At 57.8% G+C, this 25,555-nt stretch overlaps 1 protein-coding gene across 5 annotated transcripts in view; it reads right to left on the reverse strand.

The window, feature by feature from the left end:
* Positions 1-25,555, reverse strand: part of IGF2R (insulin like growth factor 2 receptor) — a 96,239-nt gene that overhangs the window by 8,955 nt on the left and 61,729 nt on the right. For all 5 annotated transcript variants that reach the window (XM_059699903.1, XM_059699902.1, XM_059699901.1 and 2 more), the window contains exons 20-42: positions 25,406-25,507; positions 24,947-25,048; positions 23,687-23,882; positions 21,291-21,461; positions 20,190-20,333; positions 19,931-20,106; positions 19,359-19,446; positions 18,365-18,580; positions 17,292-17,422; positions 16,949-17,046; positions 16,086-16,222; positions 14,926-15,116; positions 13,861-13,987; positions 13,570-13,689; positions 13,028-13,284; positions 12,546-12,764; positions 7,253-7,402; positions 5,911-6,072; positions 4,563-4,770; positions 4,113-4,259; positions 1,999-2,233; positions 1,153-1,289; positions 545-659 (exon numbers count right to left, since the gene is read on the reverse strand). In XM_059699903.1, the coding sequence (XP_059555886.1) occupies positions 545-659; positions 1,153-1,289; positions 1,999-2,233; positions 4,113-4,259; positions 4,563-4,770; positions 5,911-6,072; positions 7,253-7,402; positions 12,546-12,764; positions 13,028-13,284; positions 13,570-13,689; positions 13,861-13,987; positions 14,926-15,116; positions 16,086-16,222; positions 16,949-17,046; positions 17,292-17,422; positions 18,365-18,580; positions 19,359-19,446; positions 19,931-20,106; positions 20,190-20,333; positions 21,291-21,461; positions 23,687-23,882; positions 24,947-25,048; positions 25,406-25,507 (3,629 nt within the window). The remainder of the gene's footprint in view (positions 1-544; positions 660-1,152; positions 1,290-1,998; positions 2,234-4,112; positions 4,260-4,562; positions 4,771-5,910; positions 6,073-7,252; positions 7,403-12,545; positions 12,765-13,027; positions 13,285-13,569; positions 13,690-13,860; positions 13,988-14,925; positions 15,117-16,085; positions 16,223-16,948; positions 17,047-17,291; positions 17,423-18,364; positions 18,581-19,358; positions 19,447-19,930; positions 20,107-20,189; positions 20,334-21,290; positions 21,462-23,686; positions 23,883-24,946; positions 25,049-25,405; positions 25,508-25,555) is intronic.

Genomic DNA, 25,555 nt, shown 5'->3' on the forward strand with positions numbered 1-25,555 from the left:
AAAAATTTGCTCCTAGATTTTTGAATTCTTGTTTGACGAGTGTTAGACTCATAAATTGACCACGCCGTGGACAACGGACAACTCCTGGGTCTTCCCTTTCGCAAGCTCAGCTCTGGAGGGAAGGGATTCTTTGTTCACAAATAGCAGCTCACATGCTCCCTCTGCTGGTCACACTTCCCTCAGGCCAGATGCAGAACTGCCTGGAGAAGTCTAGTAAATTCCAAGAGCCTCCCAGGTGCCACCCACCTGCCCGTGGGCCCGCACTTAACACGATCAACGCCCTTTTGGCTCCATGACTTCCAAGGACGGAGGCCAGTGACATGCCGCCTCACGTGGTTGCTCTGGTCTAGTCACCGCGTGTCCCCACGCATTTTCCTTGTGGGGAGCAGCCCTTCCCCCCAGCCCAGGCCCTAAGGCTCAGCGCCGGCCCCTCCCTGGCATGGCCACCAGCATCCTCTTCCTGCTCACACAGCCACACGCCGGGAAAACCAGAGAGAACGCTGTGGGCGCCCCCGCCACGCCCCACGCCCCGCCCCGCCCTCACCTCCTGAAGGCGGGCCTGCCCACGGTCTTCGCACAGGTCAGTTCTATGACAGCAGACGCAGTCTTGTTTTCACCACACGCGTCGCCTTTTGAATACGTCACGATGATTTTATCGTCTGAAACACACAGTGATGGAAAAGCCGTTCGATCTCACATAGCGTGAAAACCTTCCAAGTCAGGAATCCAAATCTGCACTAGGGACCAGGACAGAAAGAATGCTGGGCTTCCTGGAAACTCATCGCCGGGTCATCGGCACCTGGGCCGCCCGGTGAGGGCCTCCTGGCCCCGCTGCTCACACAGAGAGCTGGGTCCGACCCCAGCCTCCTGCTCACCAGTTTCAGGACTAGTCGTGGCCTCCGTGTGTGTGTCAGAAACACCAAACCCGGAGGCGGGAGAGCGCACGGAGCAGGACCTCAATTAACAGCCGCGCTCAGCACTGTGCCGGCAGCCCCTCCCTTACCGCCCCAGGAGTTCCAGGAGGCCTGAGACATGGTCCTGGGAATAGTGCCTGCGAGTTCCACCCGAAGTCTCACCGACCCTCCCGGGCACCGGAGAACTCCCCCCACCCCTCCCATCCACGCAGCCTGAGCCACGAGGCCCCGGCCGTACCGACGACGTCCAGCTTCTGCGTGTGCACCAGCCCCAGCACCTGCACTTCCCCAGAGGCGCTCTTCTTGCAAACGCTGGCCCTGTCCGAGCAATCCAGGGGCCCCTTGTTTATTTTCTGGCACAAGTTTACGTAGTACCTGTGAAACCAGAGGGCGGTCAGCCTCGGCCCCACTCACCAGAGCAGCTCTCTCCGCGGCTCTCAGGAAAGGCCACGCCTGCTCTAGCAGGTGTTGCTCAGTGGATAGAGCATCAGCCTGCAGACTGAAGGGTCCTGGGTTCGATTCCGATCAAGGGCACACGCCCGGGTTGCGGGCTCAATCCCCAATAGGGGACGAGAAGGAGGCAGCTGATCAATGATTCTCTCTCATCATTGATGTTTCTTTCTTTCTTTTTTTTTAATGCACAGGTCTTCCTTTCTTTTTTTAAAATGTATTTTATATTCTTATTGAGTTCAGAGAGGAAGGGAGAGGGAGAGATAGAAACATCAATGATGAGCGAGAATCATTGATCGGCTGCCTCTTGCACACCCCCTACTGGGGATCGAACCGGCAAACTGGGCATGTACCCTTGACTGGAATCAAACCTGGGACCCTTCAATCCACAGGCCGATGCTCTATCCACTAAGCCAAACCAGTTAAGGCTCTCATCATTGATGTTTCTCTTTCTCTCCCTCTCTCTTCCTCTCTGAAATCAATTTAAAAAATGTGTTTCAAAAAAATTGAAAAAGTAAAGGCCAAGCATGACAGTGAAGGTGCCCACAGCACCTGCGTGCAGCTAACACAGCTTCAAACAAAGACGGCCCGCTCCCGCCCAGGTCGGCTCGGCTGGCGAGGGCGGGGTACTCACGAGGTCCCCTCGTGGTCGAAGAACCAGGACCCGGTGAGGGAGGACAGCAGCCGCAGGTCGTAGGTCTTGTGCCCCTGGATGAACTTGCACTCCATCTTCTTCGGGGGACAGACCACTTTGGTTTTCCACTCAAAGGTCACCTCGCACCCACGCGTCTCACTGAAGACCTGTGGCCTCCCAATATCGGCTTCCTCATCGCACTTAAAGATGATAGCGGACGTCCGGTGGCTGTTGGCTGGGGAGCAGCGGGGAGACCATCAGACTACACACGGCCGTGTCTCACGCTGTCCTCAAACTGCCCCCGCCCCCCACGCTGCCCCCGCCCCCGACTACACTGCCCCCAACCCCCCCACGCTGCCCCCAGCCCCCCATGCTCCCAACGCTTCCCCTGGGCCCTGATGCTTCCCCTGGCCCCCCATGCTTCCTCCCAACCCCCCCACGCTGCCCCCGGCCCGCCCCACCCCACGCTGCCCCCGCAGATGGTGCTGTTTCACACATGTCTCATCTCTACCAGACCGTGTCTCTCACTGTTGTAACATCCCTGCCACTAGCGCCACTCCCCAAGGGCAGGGCCCAGCTCGTCTTAGCGCCAATGATAACACCCTAAGAGCCCGCAGGACCTGAGCATGTCCGTGTCACCCACAGCCCGGGGGCGCCCACACAGTGAGCCCACAGCAAAGCAGCAGCCGGCCTCGCAGAGCGAACGCTTACACTCCTCAGACCCCACTCTGTCCCGGGGCTACAGGATTGTCATTCCTGCCATGTTTCTCCTGGGAACGCCCGTCAGACTGCGCCACACCAGGGGGACTCCCGTGAACCTCGCAGGAGGCAGGGCGCAGCGTCGGGCTCCCTGCTCGGCCCTCCCGGCCGGCCTGTCACATGGCAGAAAGTCTACGGAGACTTTCCGGTCACTCACCTGCCACCCTGCAGGCCCGTGACAAGCGGTCACTTCGCTGAGGCAGGAACATGCCCACCATGCTGGGCACTGCTGTGGGTCTCAGCCTCTGGAGCTGGTGGGTGAGCCCCACTGACCGCCCGGCTGACCGCCCCCGTGCACCATCAGCTGGCTGTGTCCACACCGTACTCACACTGCCTGCAGGATCCCTAGTCGCGGTCCGTGGTACTCACACTGCCTGCAGGAGCCCCCTCACGGTCCCTGGTACTCACACTGCCTGCAGGAGCCCCACTCACGGTGCCTGGTACTCACACTGCCTGCAGGAGCCCCCTCACGGTCCCTGGTACTCACACTGCCTACAGGAGCCCCCTCACGGTCCCTGGTACTCACACTGCCTGCAGGATCCCTAGTCGCGGTCCGTGGTACTCACACTGCCTGCAGGAGCCCCACTCACGGTGCCTGGTACTCACACTGCCTGCAGGATCCCTAGTCGCGGTCCGTGGTACTCACACTGCCTGCAGGAGCCCCACTCACGGTGCCTGGTACTCACACTGCCTGCAGGAGCCCCCTCACGGTCCCTGGTACTCACACTGCCTGCAGGAGCCCCCTCACGGTCCCTGGTACTCACACTGCCTACAGGAGCCCCCTCACGGTCCCTGGTACTCACACTGCCTACAGGAGCCCCCTCACGGTCCCTGGTACTCACACTGCCTGCAGGATCCCTAGTCGCGGTCCGTGGTACTCACACTGCCTGCAGGAGCCCCACTCACGGTGCCTGGTACTCACACTGCCTGCAGGATCCCTAGTCGCGGTCCGTGGTACTCACACTGCCTGCAGGAGCCCCACTCACGGTGCCTGGTACTCACACTGCCTACAGGAGCCCCCTCACGGTCCCTGGTACTCACACTGCCTACAGGAGCCCCCTCACAGTCCCTGGTACTCACACTGCCTGCAGGAGCCCCCTCACGGTCCCTGGTACTCACACTGCCTACAGGAGCCCCCTCACGGTCCCTGGTACTCACACTGCCTACAGGAGCCCCCTCACGGTCCCTGGTACTCACACTGCCTGCAGGATCCCTAGTCGCGGTCCGTGGTACTCACACTGCCTGCAGGAGCCCCACTCACGGTGCCTGGTACTCACACTGCCTGCAGGAGCCCCCTCACGGTGCCTGGTACTCACACTGCCTGCAGGAGCCCCCTCACGGTGCCTGGTACTCACACTGCCTGCAGAAGCCCCACTCGCGGTCGCGGTCATAGTTGGCCGTGGTGGCGCACCACAGCCGCACCCTGTTCTCCAGCACGCACTCCTCGTAGCTCTTCCCGTTGAAAGTGAAGGGGAACACACAGGGGTCGCCCTCCTCGGTTTCTGGAAAGGACAGCAGCATAACCCAGGTTGCCGGCACTGTGCTTTGCGGTGCGATGACGGATGGCCTAGAGCTGCCCATGGAGGACCCCCTCGGACCCCAGGTCTCCCGCCCAGTGTGGCAGCAGCCCCCAGGCCTGAGTGTCTCCAGCCTGAGCTCCGCTCCCAGGGCTGTGGGACGTGGCGTCCCGTGTCCCATCCACGTCTCGGCGCTCACAGTGGAGCACTTCCCTCCCGTTTCCTCCCGCCGCCGGGTCTAATGCCACCTTTACTGGGAACGCAGATGTCCCCGCCACCAAGCCTTACCTGGAGGGCAGGTGTCGCCGTTGGCATAACTTAAAATGACGGCCTCGTCCTGGTGTCTGTAGTCCAGCCTCATAGACGCCAGCCGCCCGAAAGACACGCCCTTGCTCCCGGAGAGCAAGCAGACGCCTCCGTCCTTGCAGCCGCCCTCGTCCAGGCCCGCGGCCGCCGTGCACACGCCCACGCTGTAGGTGCGTGAGTCTCGAGTCACCTGGATAGAGGACACCACGTGGGGCGGTGAGCGGGCTGCCCCTGCCGGGAGGCAGCATAAACAGGAGGCAGGGCTGCACCCGCATGTGCATCAGCCTCGGGCTCGCCCCCTGCTCTGAGTCCCGACCTTCTGCCTGCTCGCTGGGCACCTCCCCGGGGCATGGAAAACCCCACCTCCCTCCACCCAGGCCAGCCTGCTTCTCCTCCTGGCCCCCCACCCTCCCCACCCGGCCCAGCCTGCTTCTTTCTCCTGCCTCCTGGAGCAGCACCTGCTGGCCTCGCCTGCAGCTGGGCCTGGGACAGAGAGCAGCGGGGAGACCTCAGGCCGCTCAGCCCACTCCTGGAGCCCGTCTCCCCCCGGGACCCGGGGGTGGTGAGGCCTATGCTAACGAGCAGAGTGGGCGCTCCCTAAGCGTGCACCTTCCCTTCCTGGCTTGCCCGCCCTTTGCAGACTCCACCTACTACACACCAGTTGGGAGGGCCTGGGCAAGATCTCTGCTTACAGGGTCCAGGGCATGCCCTCCCCGGGCGGCGCGGGTCTCTTGGGCATGGCCCACAGCTGCATGACTCAGTCACACCCAGATCACAGGCCTGGAGGACCAGTAACCTGAGCTGGCCACGGCCTCATCGCCATAGAAAACCGTCCGTGTCACACCGACTGGAGCAGACGGGCCCCACGCCAGCTCCAAGGTGCCCCGGTCCGGGGCCTCCATCGCCCTGCACCCGCCTCTGTGACCAGTGAGAAAGCCGCCTCTTTCCTAGAGTCGGCTGGGCTAACGTGGCACTCCACACGCCTCCGCCAGCCACCAGGCCTGGCCTGCCCCTGCAGTACGTGGTCCCCAGCACGTCCCGAGCCACCTGGCCCTCACTCGTGGCCCCACAGGGTCACTGAATCCTCACAGGCCCTACAGAGTGAGAGCTCCAACCCAGGGGCACAGCTATGTCAGCGTGGCTGCTTCGCCACACGTCCCAGAACCCCACAGGCAACCCATCGATGCCCCAGGACCCCACAGACCGGCCCGTCCACGCCCCCAGGACCCCACAGGCCCGCCCGTCCATGTCCCCAGGCGGCGGCTAACTGCGCCACCCCATGCCCGCCTCAGGGCACATGCCCACGCAGAAGCGAGGGCCGGGCAGTTACCTTGAAGGTGCTCTTGGACAAGCTGGACAGGTTGAAGCTGTAGTCGAGCTGCTCGTCCATCAGGGAGCAGCCCTCCGTCCTCACCTCGTCCGGACAGACCAGCGGCGTCTCCCACTCGAACACGAAGTCACAGTCGCTAACCCGCAGCAGCTCCGGGGTCCCCTGTGGGGTAGAGCACAAGCTCGTGGGTTAGGCCCAGCGCCTCCCCCTGCTCGCAACCCCGCAAGGGGCGAGACTGGGCCCTGGGGCTGCGGCACCCTCCCCCCCCCCGGGGAACAGGTGCTGGCTGCGGACCACCAGGTCCCCGGGTGACCTGCCCTCCATGTCACAACAGAGACGTGTGTGAAACAGACCCCACGAGGAGGGGAGCCAGCACTTGGACGCGCTCCCAGGCAGCACCCCCCCCCTTCTAGACACGGGACATGTACGAGGCGACACCCCCGGCCAGCGCGCACAGCGCCGGCTCCAATCCCGTCTTTACTCCCTCGCTCAGCAACAGCCACTGAGCAGATGCGCGACTGGTCGGGAATGTTATTTTTGTTTCTGCTGAGAATCTTTTTTTCCTAGAAACTCAAATGGAAAAAAGCATTTCAACTGAAGATAAAAACCACAGGGGGAGAAAACTGGAACCAACATGTAGTGGGAGAGCCCTCGTTGGTAAAAGCACGCTGTGCGGCGGGAGGGACCAGCTGCCGAACTAGGGCACAGGCACGTCCCTGGCGGTTCTGACCCACAGAGAAATGGGGGCCATCATTAGTTTCTCTCTTATTGGGGGACGGGGGCGGTGGTCAAGAGAAACGCATATGCAAAGGCTCTATAACAAAACGCCACTTTGTTAAATGCACACAGAACAGGAATCAGTAACCGCCTTGGGAGTCAAATGTATGGCTTTGTGGGACCTGTGTTGATCCAGGGGTCTCCTGTTTTCCTAACTTATGAATTCGAGGTGATCACAGCGGCCGAAAGCCTGCCAGACTCCCAACCGGAATCAGCCCCCAACGTCACGGTTAAAAACGCGTCATGACCTTCCACATGTTGCGAGGCAGAGCTGAGTATGGCTCCTGCACCAGGGCTGTTCGTGTTTTTAGGTTACAATACGCCCTTCTGTGCGACCTGCCCTGTAACTCAGGGTGGGCCGGTTCGTGCTGAATTCATTCACTAAATTAGGCAGATGCATGCCAGCCGGACATGGGACCCAAGGGAGACCGTGAGCTCAGCACCCTGGCTCTGAAACAGGCCTCGCGGGTCCCAGCTCAGCCTCTCCCGCACACTGCAGCCCCCGTCCCCACGGGGCACACCCGCCATGCGCACGGGCACACCCGCCATGCGCGCGGGCACTCACCATGCTCACGCCCCTCTTGCAGTGGAAGGAGATCAGCGAGGTGTAGTTGAAATTCCTGTCCGCTGAGCAAGGGGTGCTGCTCTCAAAGTTCAGGTAGACCTCGTTGGCCACAGGATTGAGAATCGGAGGCCCCGAGACTCGGCCAATGTCCTAAACGAAGAGAAACGCGGCAGCATTTCAGGACAGTCGCTGTCCCCCTGGTTCGTACAAAATGGCCACGTTCACTCCTCATCCGTTTGGAAAATGAGCAGCGTCTAAGGAAACCTGTGGTAGCGGCTCACTCGGCAGGCCCAACACTCAGCGGCCACACGGAAAATGCAGGTGCCATGCGCTTTGACCCCACCGCTAGAAATAGCGGCTCCGTTTCTACCCCTGGAATGTTCAGAGAGTCCAGGCTGTTCCTCTCCGTCACACTGAGAACATCGCACGGTCTTCTGGGACCCGGCGGTGGGAGGAGGGAACCGCCGTACGTGCCCCACGCTGACCCTCACGCCCAGCACTGCACTGCGACCGCCCCTCACCGGGAGGGCACAGCCCTGCTCCGCGCCACCTTCACCATCGGCTCAGCACAGCACCAGCACCCGGGCTGCTCAGTAGGTACTTTGAAGCAAATGAACACATGAAGGAAAGACAGGTGAGCACCAGGAGAGCGTGTGTGTGTGTGTGTGTGTGTGTGTGTGTGTGTGTGTGTGATAAAGGGGGGGTGTCATAGTGTGTGTGTGATAGAGAATGTGTGTGTGATAGAGAATGTGTGTGATAGAGAATGTGTGTGATAGAGAATGGGTATGTGATAGAGAATGTGTGTGTGATAGAGATTGTGTGTGTGACAGAATGTGTGTGACAGAGAATGTGTGTGTGATAGAGAATGTGTGTGATAACGTGTGTGTGATAGAGAATGTGTGTGTGATAGAGAATGTGTGTGATAGTGTGTGTGTGATAGAGAATGTGTGTGACAGAATGCGTGTGTGATAGAGAATGCGTGTGTGATAGAGAATGCGTGTGTGACAGAGAATGTGTGTGTGATAGAGAATGTGTGTGTGATAGAGAATGTGTGTGATAGAGAATGTGTGTGTGATAGAGAATGTGTGTGTGATAGAGAATGTGTGTGATAGAGAATGTGTGTGTGACAGAGAATGTGTGTGTGACAGAGAATGTGTGTGTGACAGAGAATGTGTGTGTGATAGAGAATGCGTGTGTGATAGAGAATGTGTGTGTAACAGAGAATGTGTGTGAGTGTGTGCGTTGCACAATGAGTGTGTAAATGAAGCTGTAACACTTTGTTTATCACTGTGGGGCATGTTCAGGCCACAACACTGCAATACCCTCTCCGATTAGAGAAATCGCTAGTTTGTAGAATCGAGAAAGGGTAGCTGAGCAATAATACAGCAGATGGGGCGTCTCAGAAGGGGACCCACAGCGAGGACCCCAACCTACACTGTGGGCAGGACTCCCACGGGCTCCCACCGAGGCCTGGCTCACCCCACCCTCCCGCCCACAGGGCAGCGGCTCTGCCAGCCCCTCGAGCAACTCCCCTGCCCACTCCTGATGCTGCAGACACACTCACCTTTCATGAGGACCTGAGACCCTGAAATAGAGCTGACTACTTAGAGAACACAGAGAAACACCACTGTTGAGGTGCATTTTAAATACCACACCTACCCAGGGTTTGACAGAACATGCATGTAACTCGTGAAGACAGGTTCTGGGGCTGCAAACCTACACTGAAAACGTGAGTATAAAACCAAAGCTTTTGAGGCAGAACGTGTAGCTGTCAGCACAGCTGCATCAGCCCTTAACTGTCCCTGGTTTACTAAAGCAAGCGCTCGGCCCGGCTGGCGTGGCTCAGTGGTTGGGCGCCAACCTGTGAGCCAGGAGGTCACAGTCAGGCCACATGCCCAGGTTGTGGGCTCGATCCCCAGTAGGGAGCGTGCAGGAGGCAGCCGATCCATGATTCTCATCTTTGATGTTTCCCTCTCTCTCTCTCTCTCTCTCTTCTCTCTCTCTCTCTCCCCCTCTCCCTCTCCCTTCCTCTCTGAAATCAATAAAAATATTATTTTTTAAAAAAGCGCTTGCGTTTCAGAAGAATGCTAACGACATAAGATGTGCATCCACAGAAACCCAGCTCTGCCGAGTTCGTTCCTGCACTTTACGTAAATGTTTCTCCACCCACGACTCCTCCCGTGGTGCCGGGAGCCAGTCCATGCTTGCTGTTTCAAGGGACCTGGCATATATGGCATGCTGTTCTTAATATGTTTTCTCACCTTCTTGGCGCTGTGTTTTAACCAAGGTCTCTGAGAAAGGTTGTTTCCCCAGGTAGGGATTTTTCCCTGAAGTAAGGGAGGGGATGAAACTCCTTAACTAAGTGCCAGGCGGGTAGTTAATCACTTTAACTACAAACAATCATGCTTAAGCTACATAATCTTTACTCCCTGGAATGGAAATAAGAAACGCCCTAACCTTTGTAATAGAGATTGATAGGATTGAATCAACTGGTATAAATACAGATGTAACAAGACAGCAAGAGACAGAACTTCCGACACAGAACTTAGGAGACAGGGCTTGGAAGACAGGACCAAGAGAGACAGAGCCTAGGCACAGAACCTACACAGAACGTTCTCTAGAGACAGAAGAACTTTGCTGGCGAGAGCATGCCGGAGGATCCTGGACAGGGACTGGCCTCGGAGCCTGGAGGCGGAGCCTGGCGAGAGAGCATGGCAGGGGATCCTGGACTGAACCTGACTGCAGAGATTGGCAGGAGAGCCTGACTAGAACCTGGTGACTGAACCTGGCTGGAGAACCTATAGAACCTGGCAATAGAACCAGGCAAGAGAACCCAACCATGCTGATCAACTGAACGCTGCCTCTGTGTCATTCCTTCTTCGCCGACTCCGTCCACACCTTTGGGGACCCCTGGACCTGCTGGGGTTGAACCCCGGCATCTGGCGCCCGAACAGGGACCCCTAGATGTAACAAGACAGAAAGAGACAGAACTAAGAAGAGAGAACCTACAGACAGAACCTACACAGAACCTACAGACAGAAGAACTTCACTGGAGAGAACACGGCAAAAGATCCTGGACTGAACCTGACTACAGAAATTGGCAAGAGAACCTGACTAGAACCTGGTGACTGAACCTGGCTGGAGAACATGGACAGAACCTGGCTGGAGAACCTAGCAAGGGAACATGGCCACAGAACCTGGCTGGAGATCCGAAGCAGAACCTCTCTGGAGATCGAGACCAGAACTTGGCTAGGCTGCTGATCAACTGAACACTGTCTCCGTGTCCTCCCTTCTTCGCCGACTCCGTCTACACCTTTGGGGACCCCTGGACCCGCTGGGGTTGGACCCCGGCATCTGGCGCCCGAACAGGGACCCCTGGGTAAGCCCCACTCTCAGGATGGATAGGACTCCACCATAGGAAGAGGTGGATAGTCTTCGCCGACTCTGTCCACACCTTTGGGAACCCCTGGACCCGCTGAGGCTGGACCCCAGCATCTGGCGCCCGAACAGGGACCCCTAGGTAAGCGCCCCGCACTCGGGACGGATAGGACTCCACCGTAGGAAGAGGGTGGATAGTCTTCGCCGACTCCGTCCACACCTTTGGGAATCCCTGGAACAGGATTCCCCTGGGTAAGCCCCCCCCCCCCCCATTGAGAACCCCCACACTCGGGACGGATAGGACTCCACCAGGGTACTGCAGACCCCCCCTATAGAGGATAAGTAGGGTAAGAAGGTGGATAGTACAGAACTTAGATTGAGAAGATGTGCCATACTGAGTCCAAAGAAAGAAGACTCTGTATTGATCCTTAGATTGAGAAGATGTGCCATACTGAGTCCAAAGAAAGAAGACTCTGTATTGATCCTTAGATTGAGAAGATGTGCCATACTGAGTCCAAAGAAAGAAGACTCTGTATTGATCTTTAGATTAAGAAGATGTGCCATACTGAGTCTAAAGAAAAAAGACTCTGTATTGATCTTTTAACATATATGCTTGCTAGCAGAGGAATTAAGGTTACTCCCAGTCAGACAGAACGTTTTATACAAGAAGTATGTCCATGCTTTTCTGAGGAAGGAAAGGTAAATGTAATGGCATGGGAAAAGGTAGGCCCAAGGAGCCTTATCCTTAACCCCACTGCAGCCTTTCCACCCCGGGAAAGTGCAGGATTGGCAAGCTCTCCCTGGGGTGATAGATCAGGACTCAGATAATAGCAGAAAGCGCCAATCCTACTCTTAAAATGGATATAAGAGAGCATTTGAGGTTTTTCTTTTTAATGCCTACTTTTAAAAAATAAAAAAGGGGGAATTTGCCGGGAGCCGGTCCATCCTTGCTGTTTCAAGGGACCTGGCATATATGGCATACGGTTCTTAATATGTTTTGCTCACCTTCTTGGCGCTGTGTTTTAACCAAGGTCACCTCTCCGAGAAAGGTTGTTTCCCCAGGTAGGGATTTTCCCCTGAAGTTAGGGAGGGAATAAAACCCCTCAACTAAGTGCCAGGTGGGTAATTAATCACTTTAACTATGAACAATCATGCTTAAGCTACATAATCTTTACTCCCTGGAATAGAGATAAGAAACGCCCTAACCTTTGTAATAGAGGTTGATAGGATTGAATCAACTGGTATAAATACAGATGTAACAAGACAGCAAGACACAGAACTCAGAACACAGAATTTAGAAGAGAGCCAAGAAGACAGAGTTTAGAAGAGAATTCAGAAGACAGAACCTACACGGAGCCTGGAGACAGAAGAACGTCGCTGGAGAGAACATGGCAAAAGATCCTGGACTGAACCTGACTACAGAAATTGCCAAGAGAACCTGACTAGAACCTGGTGACTGAACCTGGCTGGAGATCTCGGACAGAACCTGGCTGGAGATCCAAACCAGAACTTCGCTGGAGATCCAGACCAGAACTTGGCAGGAGATCCTGGCTAGAGATCCTGGCTAGGCTGCTGATCAACTGAACACTGTCTCCGTGTCCTTCCTTCTTCGCCGACTCCGTCCACACCTTTGGGGACCCCTGGACCCGCTGGGGTTGGACCCCGGCACCGTGGCACACAAGCCTGTGGCTACACGTGTTCACACCTCCGTCCACAGCTCAGAGACCGGCCACCCTCATCGGCGGGGGGCCTGACGCAGCACCCCGCACTGCTCCTCCCCATGCTCCCAGAACACGGCCAGGTGGGCTCCACGCCTTCTGCTGGAGGACCTCTCCGGGGAACGCAAGCAGCACGCGCACAGGCGTGTGGTCAAAAACCTTGCAGGCGTGGCTCCCCCCTGGATTACCGCACTTACTATGGGGGCTCCGTCCACGGGCACCTTGCACACGGCGGCTCCAGCGGGACACGCCAGCCCGTGCACGGGGTTCAGTGGCTGGCAGATGTTGATATAATAGTCGGGGTTGGTGTCGGAGGCGTCGTCCTCACTCTCGTCATACGCCTCGTAGCCCCCCGTTTGGTGGATGAGGGGGGACAGGTCAATGATGGAGCTGCCATTCTTCACGGAACATTCCGTCTGCGAGAGAGGGAGACCGCTGGAGTCGGCAGCACAATTCCTAGTCCTCATTATGTCACCCACACGAATTTAAAAGCTTCACCACCACCAAAGCAAGCACAAAGGGTGGATTCATCGCCCCAAACGCTGGTTATAGAAGACTGAGCACGTGGCACCGATAGTCACTGGGACCCTAGGAGTGGACGAGAGACCCAGGCACCTGCTGGGAGGACCTCGGGGCCCCCGGCCTTCCTTTCTCAGGTCCACGTGCAGCCCGGACTCACCACCTGCTCGCAGGCCAGCGGCGTGTGCCAGGAGAAGAAGAGCGTGCACGTCCGTTTTTCCAGGGAGATGAGCATGGGCCTGTTGGTGGGCCCGGCCTCGGGCCTGCACACAAAGCTGATGACGCTCTTGTACCTCAGGCCGGACTTGGAGGGACAGGGGGAGCCGTCCTCATACACCAGCTGCAGGACCTGGTCCGCGTAGGTGAGCCTCTTGCTGGCCTTGCCCACGCTGATCCTGGTCTGCCCGAAGCAGGCCCCTGCGCCAGGAGGGGGGAGGGGAGAAACACGGTCATGGACGCACACAGCCAGTTTCCTATGAGCTCTTCCGCAAATGCAGGCTTTCAAGCTCACGCTGACACCGTGATTCTGAGGGTCCGATACGGTCTGAGCAGATGCCACACAGGCACTATCCCATCACGCGGCCGCGCACCGCCAGCAGCCGCGGCAGGAGAGGGCGTGTGGCCTTCGCGTGTCCTCGGCCCTCGGCTGGAGGGACGGAGGCTGGGACGGCCTCGGGGCGAGACCGTGGGGGCGGCACTCACCCACGCCGGGGGCGCAGTTCTCGTTCTCCCCGCAGATGCTGATGAAGACGAGTCCCTTCTCGCTGTACGCGGCCGTGTGTCCATCTCTGCCACCCAGCGAGTTCAGGTCGAACAGGTGTCCTGTCAAGGGTCGAGACCGTCACCAACTCCGCCACAGGCGAGCTGCCACCAGTCACAGCCGCCTCGGGCTGGCGCGGCGCGGGGCCCACCGCCCCTGTGCCCACGCACAGGCGACCGTGGGCCCCGGTGACTGGCGGGTCCCTCCCTGAGGTGGGGCTGGTGACGTCTCACCGGTGGCGGGGTTGGTGACTTTGCAGTCGCCGTGCACATTGCTCCGCGCAGGGCAGGCGGCCGGGGTGGGCCAGGCGAAGGTGAACTCGCAGTCCTCCACGGCGCTGATGAACATGGGCCTGGCGTTCTAGGGCGGGACAGAGGCTGCTGATGGGCACGTCTATGTTTGGAATCGTGTGCCTGGCAGAGGCGGGGGACGAGGGGTGGGGGCGGGGGGCGGGGGGCAGGGGGTGGGCCCTCCCTGCAGCACGAGACTGTCCCCCACTAAGAAACGCACCGATTTAGGAAGAGCAGAGAGTCAGGTCTGCTCCTGAGAGACAATGGGGGCTTCGCACACACAGGGTGAGGGAGACCCACTCGGGGCCTAAAGGTTCCCCACAGGGTGAGGGGGAGTCAGGGCGGACAATGATGCCCAGGGGGCTGCCCCCACGAGCAAATAAGGGATAATGTTCTAAACAGCAAGTGAACTAGAGCCTGTGACCAGGAACAAGACAGAGGAGTCGCCGTGAATTCCCTGCACCCTCCACACACTGCCAAGCCTGCTCCACATCTCAACCCCCGTCCACCACACGCATGCTCAGATCTGCCCGGGGCCACACCTCCGGGCATGGCCAGGCCCTCCCCACCCCCACGCAACCCCTCCCCTGCCCGCAGGGCTCCCGGCAGCACCGGGTGAGCAGCTCAGTGTGGTTAAGGAGGGAGCCGAGTCCCTGGGTGGGAAGGGGAGGTGCTGCCTTGACCAGCTCCGGCCGACCGGCCACTAACCCAGGTCACCGCCACGAGCCCAAGGCACGCTGCCAAGTGTCGGTTCCCTACAGTCTCTGGGGATCTGAGTGAAACTTCAACCCAAAGAACTGTGAAGCCAGAGCGGCCAGGCCTGGTGTGTGTGGAGCCGGAGAAGTGCCCAGGACCACAGGGTCGGTGTGATGCTGCCTCACCCACGGCCACGCCTGCCGCCTGAGCCCCGACACTCACGCCTCCGGGGAAGGCAGACGCCGTCTCCCCGACCTCCACCCTGGCTGGCCCCGGCGCCGCGGCCAGGGCTGAGGACGCCGAGTCACTTACCACGTGGTTCTCGCTGCAGGTGAAGCGGATGGTGGTCGACTTCTTCCGGATCCGGTCAGGACACAAGTCGCCATCCACGTACTTGAGGACCGTGACACCGTCCTTCTGCTGGGGGCCGTCCCGCACCCTGCCCAGGTTCACGGGCTTGGAGCCGTTCAGCAGGCACGCGGCGGCTTCCGGAGGGCACGGCTCTGCAGCGGGAGATACAGGGGTCACCTCCGGGCCTTTTCCATCTGGAATTTAACTCCTGGCAATGAGGTCAGGCACGCTCAGACTGCACCTAACGTCACCCTAAAATAACCTCCTTCTTTCACATCAACCAGACAACAGTGATGCCGAGTCTTCGCTCGTGTAAACGCTGTTTGACCGGAGCGACTGGGAAAGGCTCGGGGTGCGGGCGGGTCCACGGTGTGACAGCCTGAACTCCTCTGAGCCTCAGAAACGGGGAAGCTCAAGTACCTAGACGAGGCCACAGGGACACGTCCATGCCCTACACTCGCGTGTTGTCTTTAAACAAGAGGCACCAAGAACAAAGCCACTTGCCAGGCCCCAAACGCCTGCGCCGTCGGCCCTGGAGAAAGAACGGGCCCCACTCCGTGGGTTACGACCACGGTGTCGCCCACCTGCCCGGCACAGAGCAAGGGGAAGGGGCCGTGGCCTCATGCAAACCACTGTCTTAGGAGGAACCAGAGCCTTGGCGCTGGGCCGCCGGCGTGGGCGGGGCCACGTAAACGCCAAGGGTGAGGGCAGCCCGCTCCTGGCCCCACACGCACAGCCGACGGCCAGCACTCAGGTCCGGGCGGGCTGGCTCCTGCCTCGGAAGAAAGGCCCCCGCCACGCCGCTCTCTAGACAGCCGCACGCCTTCTCCGCGCCACTCCTCCCCTCCCTGCGGGAACCACCTGCCGCTGCCGTTACCTCCACCCCCTCATGTTCCAAAGGGCCCTAATGTCCCCTGCAGAGCCTGGGGCGCCAGTTTATCCTGGCCCCCCACCCCCCCAGGGACCGGTCACCGAGAGCCTGAATAATCCTCCTGTGCTGCTTGGCCGAAGCCTCGTGTCCCAGGGAGGACGGCGCCCAGCAGCCCGTGCTCCTCGCCCCACACTGACCAGCCCCGCCCGTCCTCGCCCGCGCCCCGTCCTCGCCCGCGCCCCGTCCTCACCCGCGCCGGGCTGCGGGGCCAGGGACTTGCAGACATTGATGAGGTAGTGCTCGGTGGCCCCGGTGCTGGTGACGGCCTCCCAGTTGTCACTGTACCGCGACAGGGACGAGAGGTCGAAGTTGTTGCCGGCCCCGTCTCTGCAGGGAGGAAGTCAGGGTCAGCTGTGTCCACCTGAGAGGTTGGTACGCTGTCCAGGAGTCGGCTCTTCCCCAAGGACAGGGCTGGACCACACCCCCACGGTCAGGTCAGCGACAACTCAGATTCACAAAGACATAGTTCAACAAAACCAGCCCCGGCTGGTGTGGCCCAGTGGACAGAGCATCGGCCTGCGGACTGAAGAGTCCTGGGTTCGATTCCAGTCAAGGGCACGTGCCTTGGTTGCAGGCTCACTCCCCCAGTAGGGGGTGTGCAGGAGGCGGCCAATCAATGATTCTTTCTCATCACTGATGTTTCTACCTCTTTCTCTCTCCCTTCCTCCGTGAAGTCAATAAAAAAATATGTATTTTTTAATTATATATTAACAAGAACCTCCAAACACCAAGCCCGAGAAGTGGGTGCTCTCTAAGCTCAGGCCACAGAGAAGGCACATGACAGCCACTGTCAGTGGGAAGCTGGTTGGCACGCTGGTGGGAGCTCCGCGCCCCATCAGAGACCAGGAGGAGGGGTGGGAACCGCACTAGGAGTCGTGCCTACACTACCCAAAGCACCGGAAGGAGGAAAGCTAAATCAAAGCAGAGAAGGCGATGCAAAAAGGAAGTGAGTCAAGGACAGAGAGAGACTCATTTCTTTTTCTTTTTATAAAAAGCGATTCACGTAGCCACGCTTCCGACCGTCGGAGAAGCACGCCCCAGGCCGGGACTCACTTGAAGGAGCATTCTGTCACGTCGAAAGGGCGGCAGGCGTACTGTGTGCGCCACTCGAACAGGTAGGAGCAGTCGGAGGTCTCCTGGAGGAACACGGGCTGCAGAGGGACAGACACGCTCTCGTGACACAGGAACCTCCCGTTCGCTTATGCTTTGAGTTTTAAGGGTGAAGTGGTCAGGGAGGACTCTGTTCCCTGAAATCCACTCAAATCCATCACGGTTTCAACGGGCCCCGTAACAGGGTCCCACTCAGCTCAGCGCAGCTGTGAGGGGGCACGCTGCCTGTCTGAGCGGAGCCGCGAGGGCGCCCGCCGCGGAGACCTCCCCACGGGCTCCCGCTCACCTTCTGGGTGCTGCGGTCGCAGTAGAAGAAGATGGTCGTCGAGCGCTGATACACCTTATGGCAAGTGTCCCCCCCAGTGTAGTTCATCTTCAGCAGCCCGTTCTCGTAAGTCAGCTTCTGCGTGAGGAGGCCTGTGGGAGAGGCGGCTGGTTAACGAGGATCGTGCCAGGTGCCACGCTGACCACGACACACCCGCTGCCTCACGCACCCGAGCCACAGGCGACCGCCGTGCCGGCCACGGCCATGCACCTGCTCCTGCCACGTCACAGCAGGAGGCACAGAGCCAGGCTTCCCGGCCCAGGGCTGCAGCGGCCTCGCCTGACCATTGGACGAGCCAGACATTCCTCAGCCCGGCCAGCAAACAGCAGTCACACCTCCGAGCGGCCCTGGCGGCCGCCACACACACAGCCGCTCCTTGGACTTCTTCTTTAAATGTCCTTCAACGTATTATCGCTCACCCCGGCTGAGACGGCCTGGTGACCCACAGCCTGCCTGTGAGCTTCAGAACCAAACCCTTTACTAAACGGGTCCCGATTCGATTCTAGAAAGTACTACCTCAGAACACCCCTGGCTGGTTCAGCGGCCCCACTGTTGCAATAGAGAAAAGAAACAAGTCTGCCTGCGCTGGTGTGGCTCAGTAGATAGAGCGTCGGCCTGCAGACTGAAGGGTCCTGTGTTCAATTCTGGTCAAGGGCACATGCCTGGGTTGCGGGCTCGATCCCCAGGAGGGGGCATGCAGGAGGCAGCCGATCAATGATTCTCTCATCATTGATGTTTCTCTCTCTCTCTCTCACTTGCTCTCTGAAGTCAATAAAAACATATTTTAAAAAAAATAAATAAGATAAAAAGGCAAGGTCTTAGGATCCATAACTGGCATTGCTAAATATGAAAGAAATGAATGTCTAACGGCTCCGTCAGAGCACACTCTGGCTAAGAAAACCAGCAAGCAGACACCACTCGGAGGGGCACCCAGCAGCCGTCCTCCTGCCCAAGGAGATGCGCTCCCCAGCCTGGCACCTTCGACCGCAGCCCCCAGGCTGTGCTTGCGGCGAGAGCAGAGAAAGCCCCGGTACCTGCCACTTTGTGGAATCCCAGCGGGCCGCGCTTCTCCTGACAGGACGAGATCACCTTGGACTTGTCATCGGTGGAGCAGACGTTGGAGGAGAGCTTCCCGCAGACCCGGAAGTAGTAGGTGTACTCCCCGGCGTTCACCACGCTGTCGTTCAGGGCGAGGGGCTTCAGGTCGTACAGGTGGCCGTGCCTGGGGTCTCGCACCTCACAGTTGTCTCCTGCAAGCACACGGCAGGAGTCGCTCGGACAACGGAGCCACGCGCACGTGCGGCAGAAAGTTACCCTCCTTCCACCAGACAACTGCCGCCTTAAAATGGGCGTCACACACACGGCCCCGCCACTTCGCTTTGTTTCCATAGATACATGACGAGAACTGCCTGGCAAACAACTTCCTAGGAGAGCCTAGGGCACATGATGAGGATCCACTTCATCAGACAACAATAAACGCCCCATATGATGTGCTCAGTGTGAGACGCCAGCAGCCAGCAGCCCAGGCACCTGAGGAAAACACCGCGGGTCAGGTCGGCAGCAAACTGGAGTAACGTAACTCCCGGGTAAGATACTGTCTGTGCAGCCGGCCGCGGGGCTCAGTGGCTGAGCATCGACCTATGAACCAGGAGGTCACGGTTCGAGTTACGGTTGCAGCTCGATCCCCAGAGGGGGGCGTACAGGAGGCAGCCGATCCATGATTCCCTCTCATCATTGATGCTTCTCTCTCTCTCCCTCTCCCTTTCTCTCTGAAATCAATAAAAATTATGTTTAAAAAAAAGATATCTGTTCATCCTAATGACTACCCTGCACACCTGCACTAACACAGCAGGGCATGTCAACTGTAGTGAGAACAGAAACCCCCGAAGTGATGCTGGAAAAGAGAACTCTCCGCCACCGACGCGTGTTCCACGGCCACACCCGTGCCCGTGACCGCAGGGTCTCCCATCTGGGCAAGGGCAGGGCGTGGCCCCTGCTGCCCTCACGCTGTCGGCGAGCCAGGCCTACCTTCCGCTCTGACCACCGGGCAGGCTTCCACCGTCCTCCAGACGAACACGTACTCACAGTCATTCAGCAGCTGGAACGTGGGCGAGCCCTGCAACAAGGAAAATAAAGTGAAATGACAGCCACGATGAAGAGCCAGCGTTTCACCTCCGGGAGAAATCCATGGCACTTGTCAATCACGTGGGCCCTGGGGAAGAGCACGCTCCAAAGAACCCCATCAAAGGCCTGGACCCGTGAGAACCCGGACAAGTTGTGACTCAGAAGATTCAGAGATGGGAGGGACCTAGGGAATGGGGCCGACACACGAGATGCACTGCTTGTCGCACACACACACTGATGTCTGGGCACACTCACCGACGTCTGTGCACACACACCGACATCTGTGCACACACACCGACATCTGAGCACACACACCGACATCTGTGCACACACACCGACATCTGAGCACACTCACCGACATCTGGGCACACTCACCGACGTCTGGGCCATACACACCGACATCTGAGCACACACACCAATGTCTGTGCACACACACCGACATCTGAGCATACTCACCAACATCTGAGCACACTCACCGACGTCTGGGCACACTCCAGCGTTATCCTGGTGGAAAAGCGCTGGTTCCCGCACTTGTCACCATTGACGTAGACGAGGCTCAGGGACCCGTTGGCTGCAGCTTGAGGGCTGATCTGCACCACGCCCAGGTTCCAGCTGTCCTCCTCGGACACCAGGCACGACCCCACTGCGTTGCCTGGAAGAGCCGGGGATTCGCTTGGGTGGGGAGTGGGGGAGGGGGAAGGCAGGTGGAACTGGAGTCAAATGCTCCACACTCACCTCGGCACCCAGGGATGTACGGGAGGGGCGTGCACACGCTCAGGTAGAAAGTTCTCTTTTGTCCATCCGGCGAGGGGTCCACAGCAATCCAGGGCTTCCGGACGCTGCTCAGGCCACTCAGGTCGTACTCGTTCCCGGCCAGGTCTGAAACATCAGGGACACGCAGGGCAGCAGGGCCTTCTCGTCGGCTGTGAGTGCGGCCCTCCTACCCAGAGGAAACCCACGCTGCACCCCTGGCACTCATGACAGAGAGGAGGGGGCCTGGCTGGTGTTCCCAGTGGTTAGAATGCCGGCGGCACACTGAAGGGTTGTGGGTACGATTCCCAGTCAAGGGCACGTACCTGGGTTGCAGGTATGATCTGGCCCTGGCCGAGAAGCATGCAGGAGGCAACCAATTGATGTGTCCCTCTCACATCGATGTTCCCCCCTCTCTCTCTGCCTTCTTCCCTCCCTCCCACTCTCCTAATAATCAATGGAAAATACCCTCAGGTGAGGATCAAAAAAGCAGCAGCAGCAGCAGCGAGGCGGCTCCTGCAGAAACGCAGCCCCACTCTGACCCTCACAGCCGCCGTGCGGAGGCCAACCAGAGAGTACAGGGCAGGGTCCCGGGACACTGCTCGGTCTTGGGTCCCCCTTACGCAACCTGGTCCTCTTCTTAATCTCCTTCCTCAAATAAGAAGCTCTGACAGTGTATTTTATTTTTCCCCAAGTTTTCTTCTCTGTTCTCAGGCATGTAATTCTGATCCCAAAATATAACTTAAAACCATTAATTATCCCAGATTCTCTTCAAGGGAAAGATTCCAAATCTAGGCATCATTCAAAGAAAATGTGCAAATACACATGGCATGCTGCCTGTAGTAAAACATGCCACGTACACACTCATGTGCACACATGCACACACTCATGCACGTACATACATGCACTCGTGCACACATTCATAAGCACACACACGCACACATGCACACACTCACGTGCAGGTTCACATATGTACCCATGCACACACTCACTCATAAGCACACACACTCACATGCACACCTACTCACTCACGTGCGCACACACACTTTTGACTGGCCTCTGAGTTCCTGGTCCCCCAGGCCTTACCTGTGACCTGGCAATCCACTGGAGAAGGCACGCAGGCCAGTGCTGTTTCAAACTCAATGTAAGTCTTTCGGATTCCCAGGCCAGCATCAATGTCTTGATGCAGGAATTTGGCGGTTCCTGGGTACTCGTCGTCATTGCAAACAAAGCGGATGATAAAAGAATTACCAGACGCTGGGGAACAAGAAGTACGGACTGTAAGAAACAGCAGCAATCACAGCACCGCTCCAACAGCCCTTCCGCTGGAACAGCCCCGAGGCCACCTCGGAAACAGTGATGTCACAGCGCCAGGTGTTTCAAGGGGCCTGAGAGGAACCTGAGTGGCCACATTCATGGCGACAGTGACCTACGTACAGATGGGGTTATGCTAGTATGTGAACCTAGTGTCTTGGCCTCATACAGGGCAGGGCAAAAGCAGGTCTATGGGTGCAAGTACACAAAAAGAGTTTATTCTTGTACAATTATTTATTAGTGGAGGCCCAGTGCACAGATTCATGCACCGGTGGGGTCCCTCAGCCTGGCCTGTGGGGATCGCGCCAAAACTGGCCCTCTGACATCCCCCAAAGGGTCCCGGATTGCAAGAGGATGGTTCTCAGGTGACGCACCCCAGAATCGGGCTCCCTCCTTTCCGGTTCCGGGTGCGTCACCCAAGAACCACAGCTGCCAAGTCACCGTAGCTCGGCAGCTCTTGCGTTGAGTGTCTGCCCCCTGGTGGTCAGTGCACGTCATAGCTCCTGGCCAGTCACTTAGGCTTTTATATATACAGATTGTATTATTTCACATACAAACAACTGTAAAACCTACTTTTGCTCTACCCTATATTCCAGAAAATATACAAATGCAACAACTGTTTACCAATAAAAACAGAAAACAACGTAACTCTCCTCTATCGATTTAATCAAAAACATTTACTAAGTTCCCATTACACACAGGAGTGAAAAAAACGGAGCTCCCACTCCCATCTGGTGGCCCTGAAAATAAGCAAATTACACGCAGCCCAGGACAGGCCGGGAGTGAGAAGTGTAAGAAGGGAAAGGCAGGGACGGGCACAGAATCCCGGGGGTGGTGGCATGGAATGCGGCCGTGTTAAAGGCAGTGGCCGGGCTCACTGAGAAGGTGAATCTGAGCCGATACCGGAAGGTGAGGAAGTGAACCACCTGGCATCTTGAGGGAAGAGCACTGAGGGCAGAGGAACAGCAAGGATCAAGGCCAGAAGGGGTGCGTGGGCAAGAGCGTGCCTCGATGGTTTCAGAGCCAGGACGTTTGAGGACAGAGCCAGGATGAGGATCAAAAGATCTGGACCCTGACCCTGGCTCTGCCCACCAAGGAGCCGCTGGCTCTGCCCTGGGCACAGGCCAGTCCGGGCCCTTGTCCCCATCAAGTGAGGAGGTGGTTAAGCAGAGGGCGTGACACCGATGAGGGTGAGAGGCGCGGGCTAGTGAGAACCGACCAGCCACGTGCACTCAGCATCCCAACAAAGGAGGCGTGGCTGGGACCCGACCACCTGCAAACTGGGCTGGCACTCTGATACCAAGTTCCTGCTGTGCAACACAGTGCAGAGAAGAGTAAAAACGTTAAGAAACTTCACACAGCAAAACTGTATGTGCAGAGTGTTGGCCTGCGGACTGAAGGGTCCCAGGTTTAATGCTGGCCAGGGCACATGCCCAGGTTGCGGGCTCAACCCCCACCCAGTAGGGGGCTTGGAGGAGGCAGCCAATCAGTGATTCTCTCTCTTCATTGATGTTTCTATCTCTCCCTCTCCCTTCCTCTGTGAAATAAATAAAAATATATTTTTTAAAAAAAAACTACGTAAAGATGCAATAAGACTGAGTGGGATAAGAGGAGGAAACAAAGGAAATTCAGGAAACAAAAAAAGTAACTTTTATTATCGTCACCCAACACTGCTTCAGTATGTGAAACAGACAGACAGAAGGAAAGTGAGTCGGCTGGCATGGCTCAGTGGCTGAGCATCAACCTATGAACCAGGAGGTCACGGTTCGACTCCGTCAGGGCACATGCCCGGGTTGTGGGGTGTGCAGAAGGCAGCCAATCAATGATTCTCTCTCCTCTTTGATGTTTCTATCTCTCTCTCCCTCTCCCTTCCTCTCTGAAATCCATAAAAATGTATTTTTTTTAAAAAGTGACAACATCCCGCATCAGAGGGACAGCTGTTGAAGGACACGGGGAGGAGGGGCAAATGGGCAGCAGGGGTCCGGCCACCTCTCTAGTTGGGACCTGGGTGAGCACGAGGGCACGTCAGTGTGGCGCCCGTGTGCCCGGAGGCGGGGGGACTCAGACACCGCAGGGACTCACTGACGTGACGCTCTCAGAAAGGAAAGGGTGACAGTCACAGAACCGCCAGCACACGCTCGGTCACAACAGCATGGCGCTGGGCTCACCCTTGGTGTCGGAGTAGGGGCCCTTGTAGGTCAGCGTCATGAAACCCTCCGTGGACAGCTGGAGGGTCTTCTCGAGTCCAACCAGCCGCTCTGGCTTCAGGTTGCTGAGATCTGCTGTCTGGGTCGCCGCCTCGCAGCCGGAAGCTGGCTTTCCGCCCAGGGTCCCACAGACGGGCATCGTGCCGCACACGTTAAACTGCAGGCCAGACGGTAAGAACCAAACCCACACCCTCAGGCTGCGCACCTCGCCACAGGGGAGAGCCTGAGACCCTGCCCCGGCCCAGCTGGGAAGCGGATGCCCGCTGCTTGGTCACCGCCCCACATTTGGGCAAGAGTCCTGGCGTCGGCACCCCAGGCAAAGATCAAGGCCAGTGGCAGTGCCCACAGATGCCTCCAAGGCTCAGCACGTGTTTATACGGCCCTGCACCTCCAAACGCTCAGGCGCATTCCCCATAACAGTGACCACATGTAACAGAGGACCTATGTGAGCCCTGGTGTCACAGTGTTTTATATCATGTTAGAGAAGTGACAGACAGCTAACATGTTAATTAAGCCATCATGATGGGATAACCCTAGACTTCTTAAAGACGGTGACATCATCCCATGAAAATGAAGGAGAGCAGGCCCCTGGTGGGAAGACGGGAAGGAAAGACGGCCCTCTGTCTGGTAAGTGTGCGTGGAAACGTATACAAAATTACTGACTACGGACAAAAAGCGGGTTTCTGAAAGACCAGGATCTCCTACTTCAGAAATGGATGGTCGGTGCAACGCCAAGTAATCGGGGCTCTTCACTTCTAGCATGTTCTGTAGGGATTCATGTTATCTAGAATGTTCTCTACAGGGTTCAACAAGGCTCCCGTCTGCCTCTCACACTCTTACAGGCAGCTAAGTACACTCTCGCCCATTGTAACTACACCCTTACCTATCGTAACTACCCCCTTACCTATTGTAACTACACGCTCATGCGCTGTAACTCCACCCTCATCCATTGTTATACCCTCGCCCACTGTAACTACACTCTTGCCTATTGTAACTACTATACCCTCACCTATTGTAACCTACACTCTCGCCTGCTGTAACCCAAACCCTTGCCTACTGTAACATACACCCTCAACTACTGTAAAGGGCACTTTCACCTACTGTAATTTACACCCTCACCTACTATAAATACACTCTCACCTACTGTAAGGTATACCAGCTGCAGGTGGCCGCAGCCACTGCCCATTCCAAAGCAAACTGGGATTCACACAGAACTCTTACCAGGAAGGTCTTCCCGATGCCAGAGACCACGTAGCCTTGGGAGCTGTTCAGCGGGTTGAGGTCAAACACATACCCACTGTTCGGGTCCCTGATGGCACAGGCCTGCGTGAACAAGGCGGGAAGAGACACACTCGACCCAGTCCTGGAGGGCACAGCACACACAGTGCCGCCCAAACCTGCAAGTGTGCTCCTCCCGACGGGAACCCCAGAGAGAAAGCAACCCTTCAGCCCCCTGGCGTGGCTCACTGGTTGGGCGCTGACCCATGAACCAGGAGATCACGGTCCAGTTCCCACTCAGGGCACATGCCTGGCTGCGAGCTCGACTCCCGGAAGGGGGCGTGCAGGAGGCAGCTGATCAGTGTCTCCATGGTGCTGCTGGTGAGATTAGGAAGGGGAGGGAAGGGGTGTGTGCAAAGCCGGACGGGGCAGCTCGCCGAGAGGTCCTGACGGCACACGTACCTGCTCCGTTTCCGTGGTGATCTGGATGGGACAGGCGGCCTCCGTGTTCCACAGGAAAGTGACCACGCACTCCCAGATGAGAGAAAATATCGGGTGGGTGTTCTGGAAGGTCAGATCCAGGACAGCGGTCAGTCTGAGAGAGCGGGCCCT

The sequence above is a fragment of the Myotis daubentonii genome, chromosome 6, assembly GCF_963259705.1.
Source record: "Myotis daubentonii chromosome 6, mMyoDau2.1, whole genome shotgun sequence".
In the NCBI taxonomy this organism is placed as follows: domain Eukaryota; kingdom Metazoa; phylum Chordata; class Mammalia; order Chiroptera; family Vespertilionidae; genus Myotis; species Myotis daubentonii.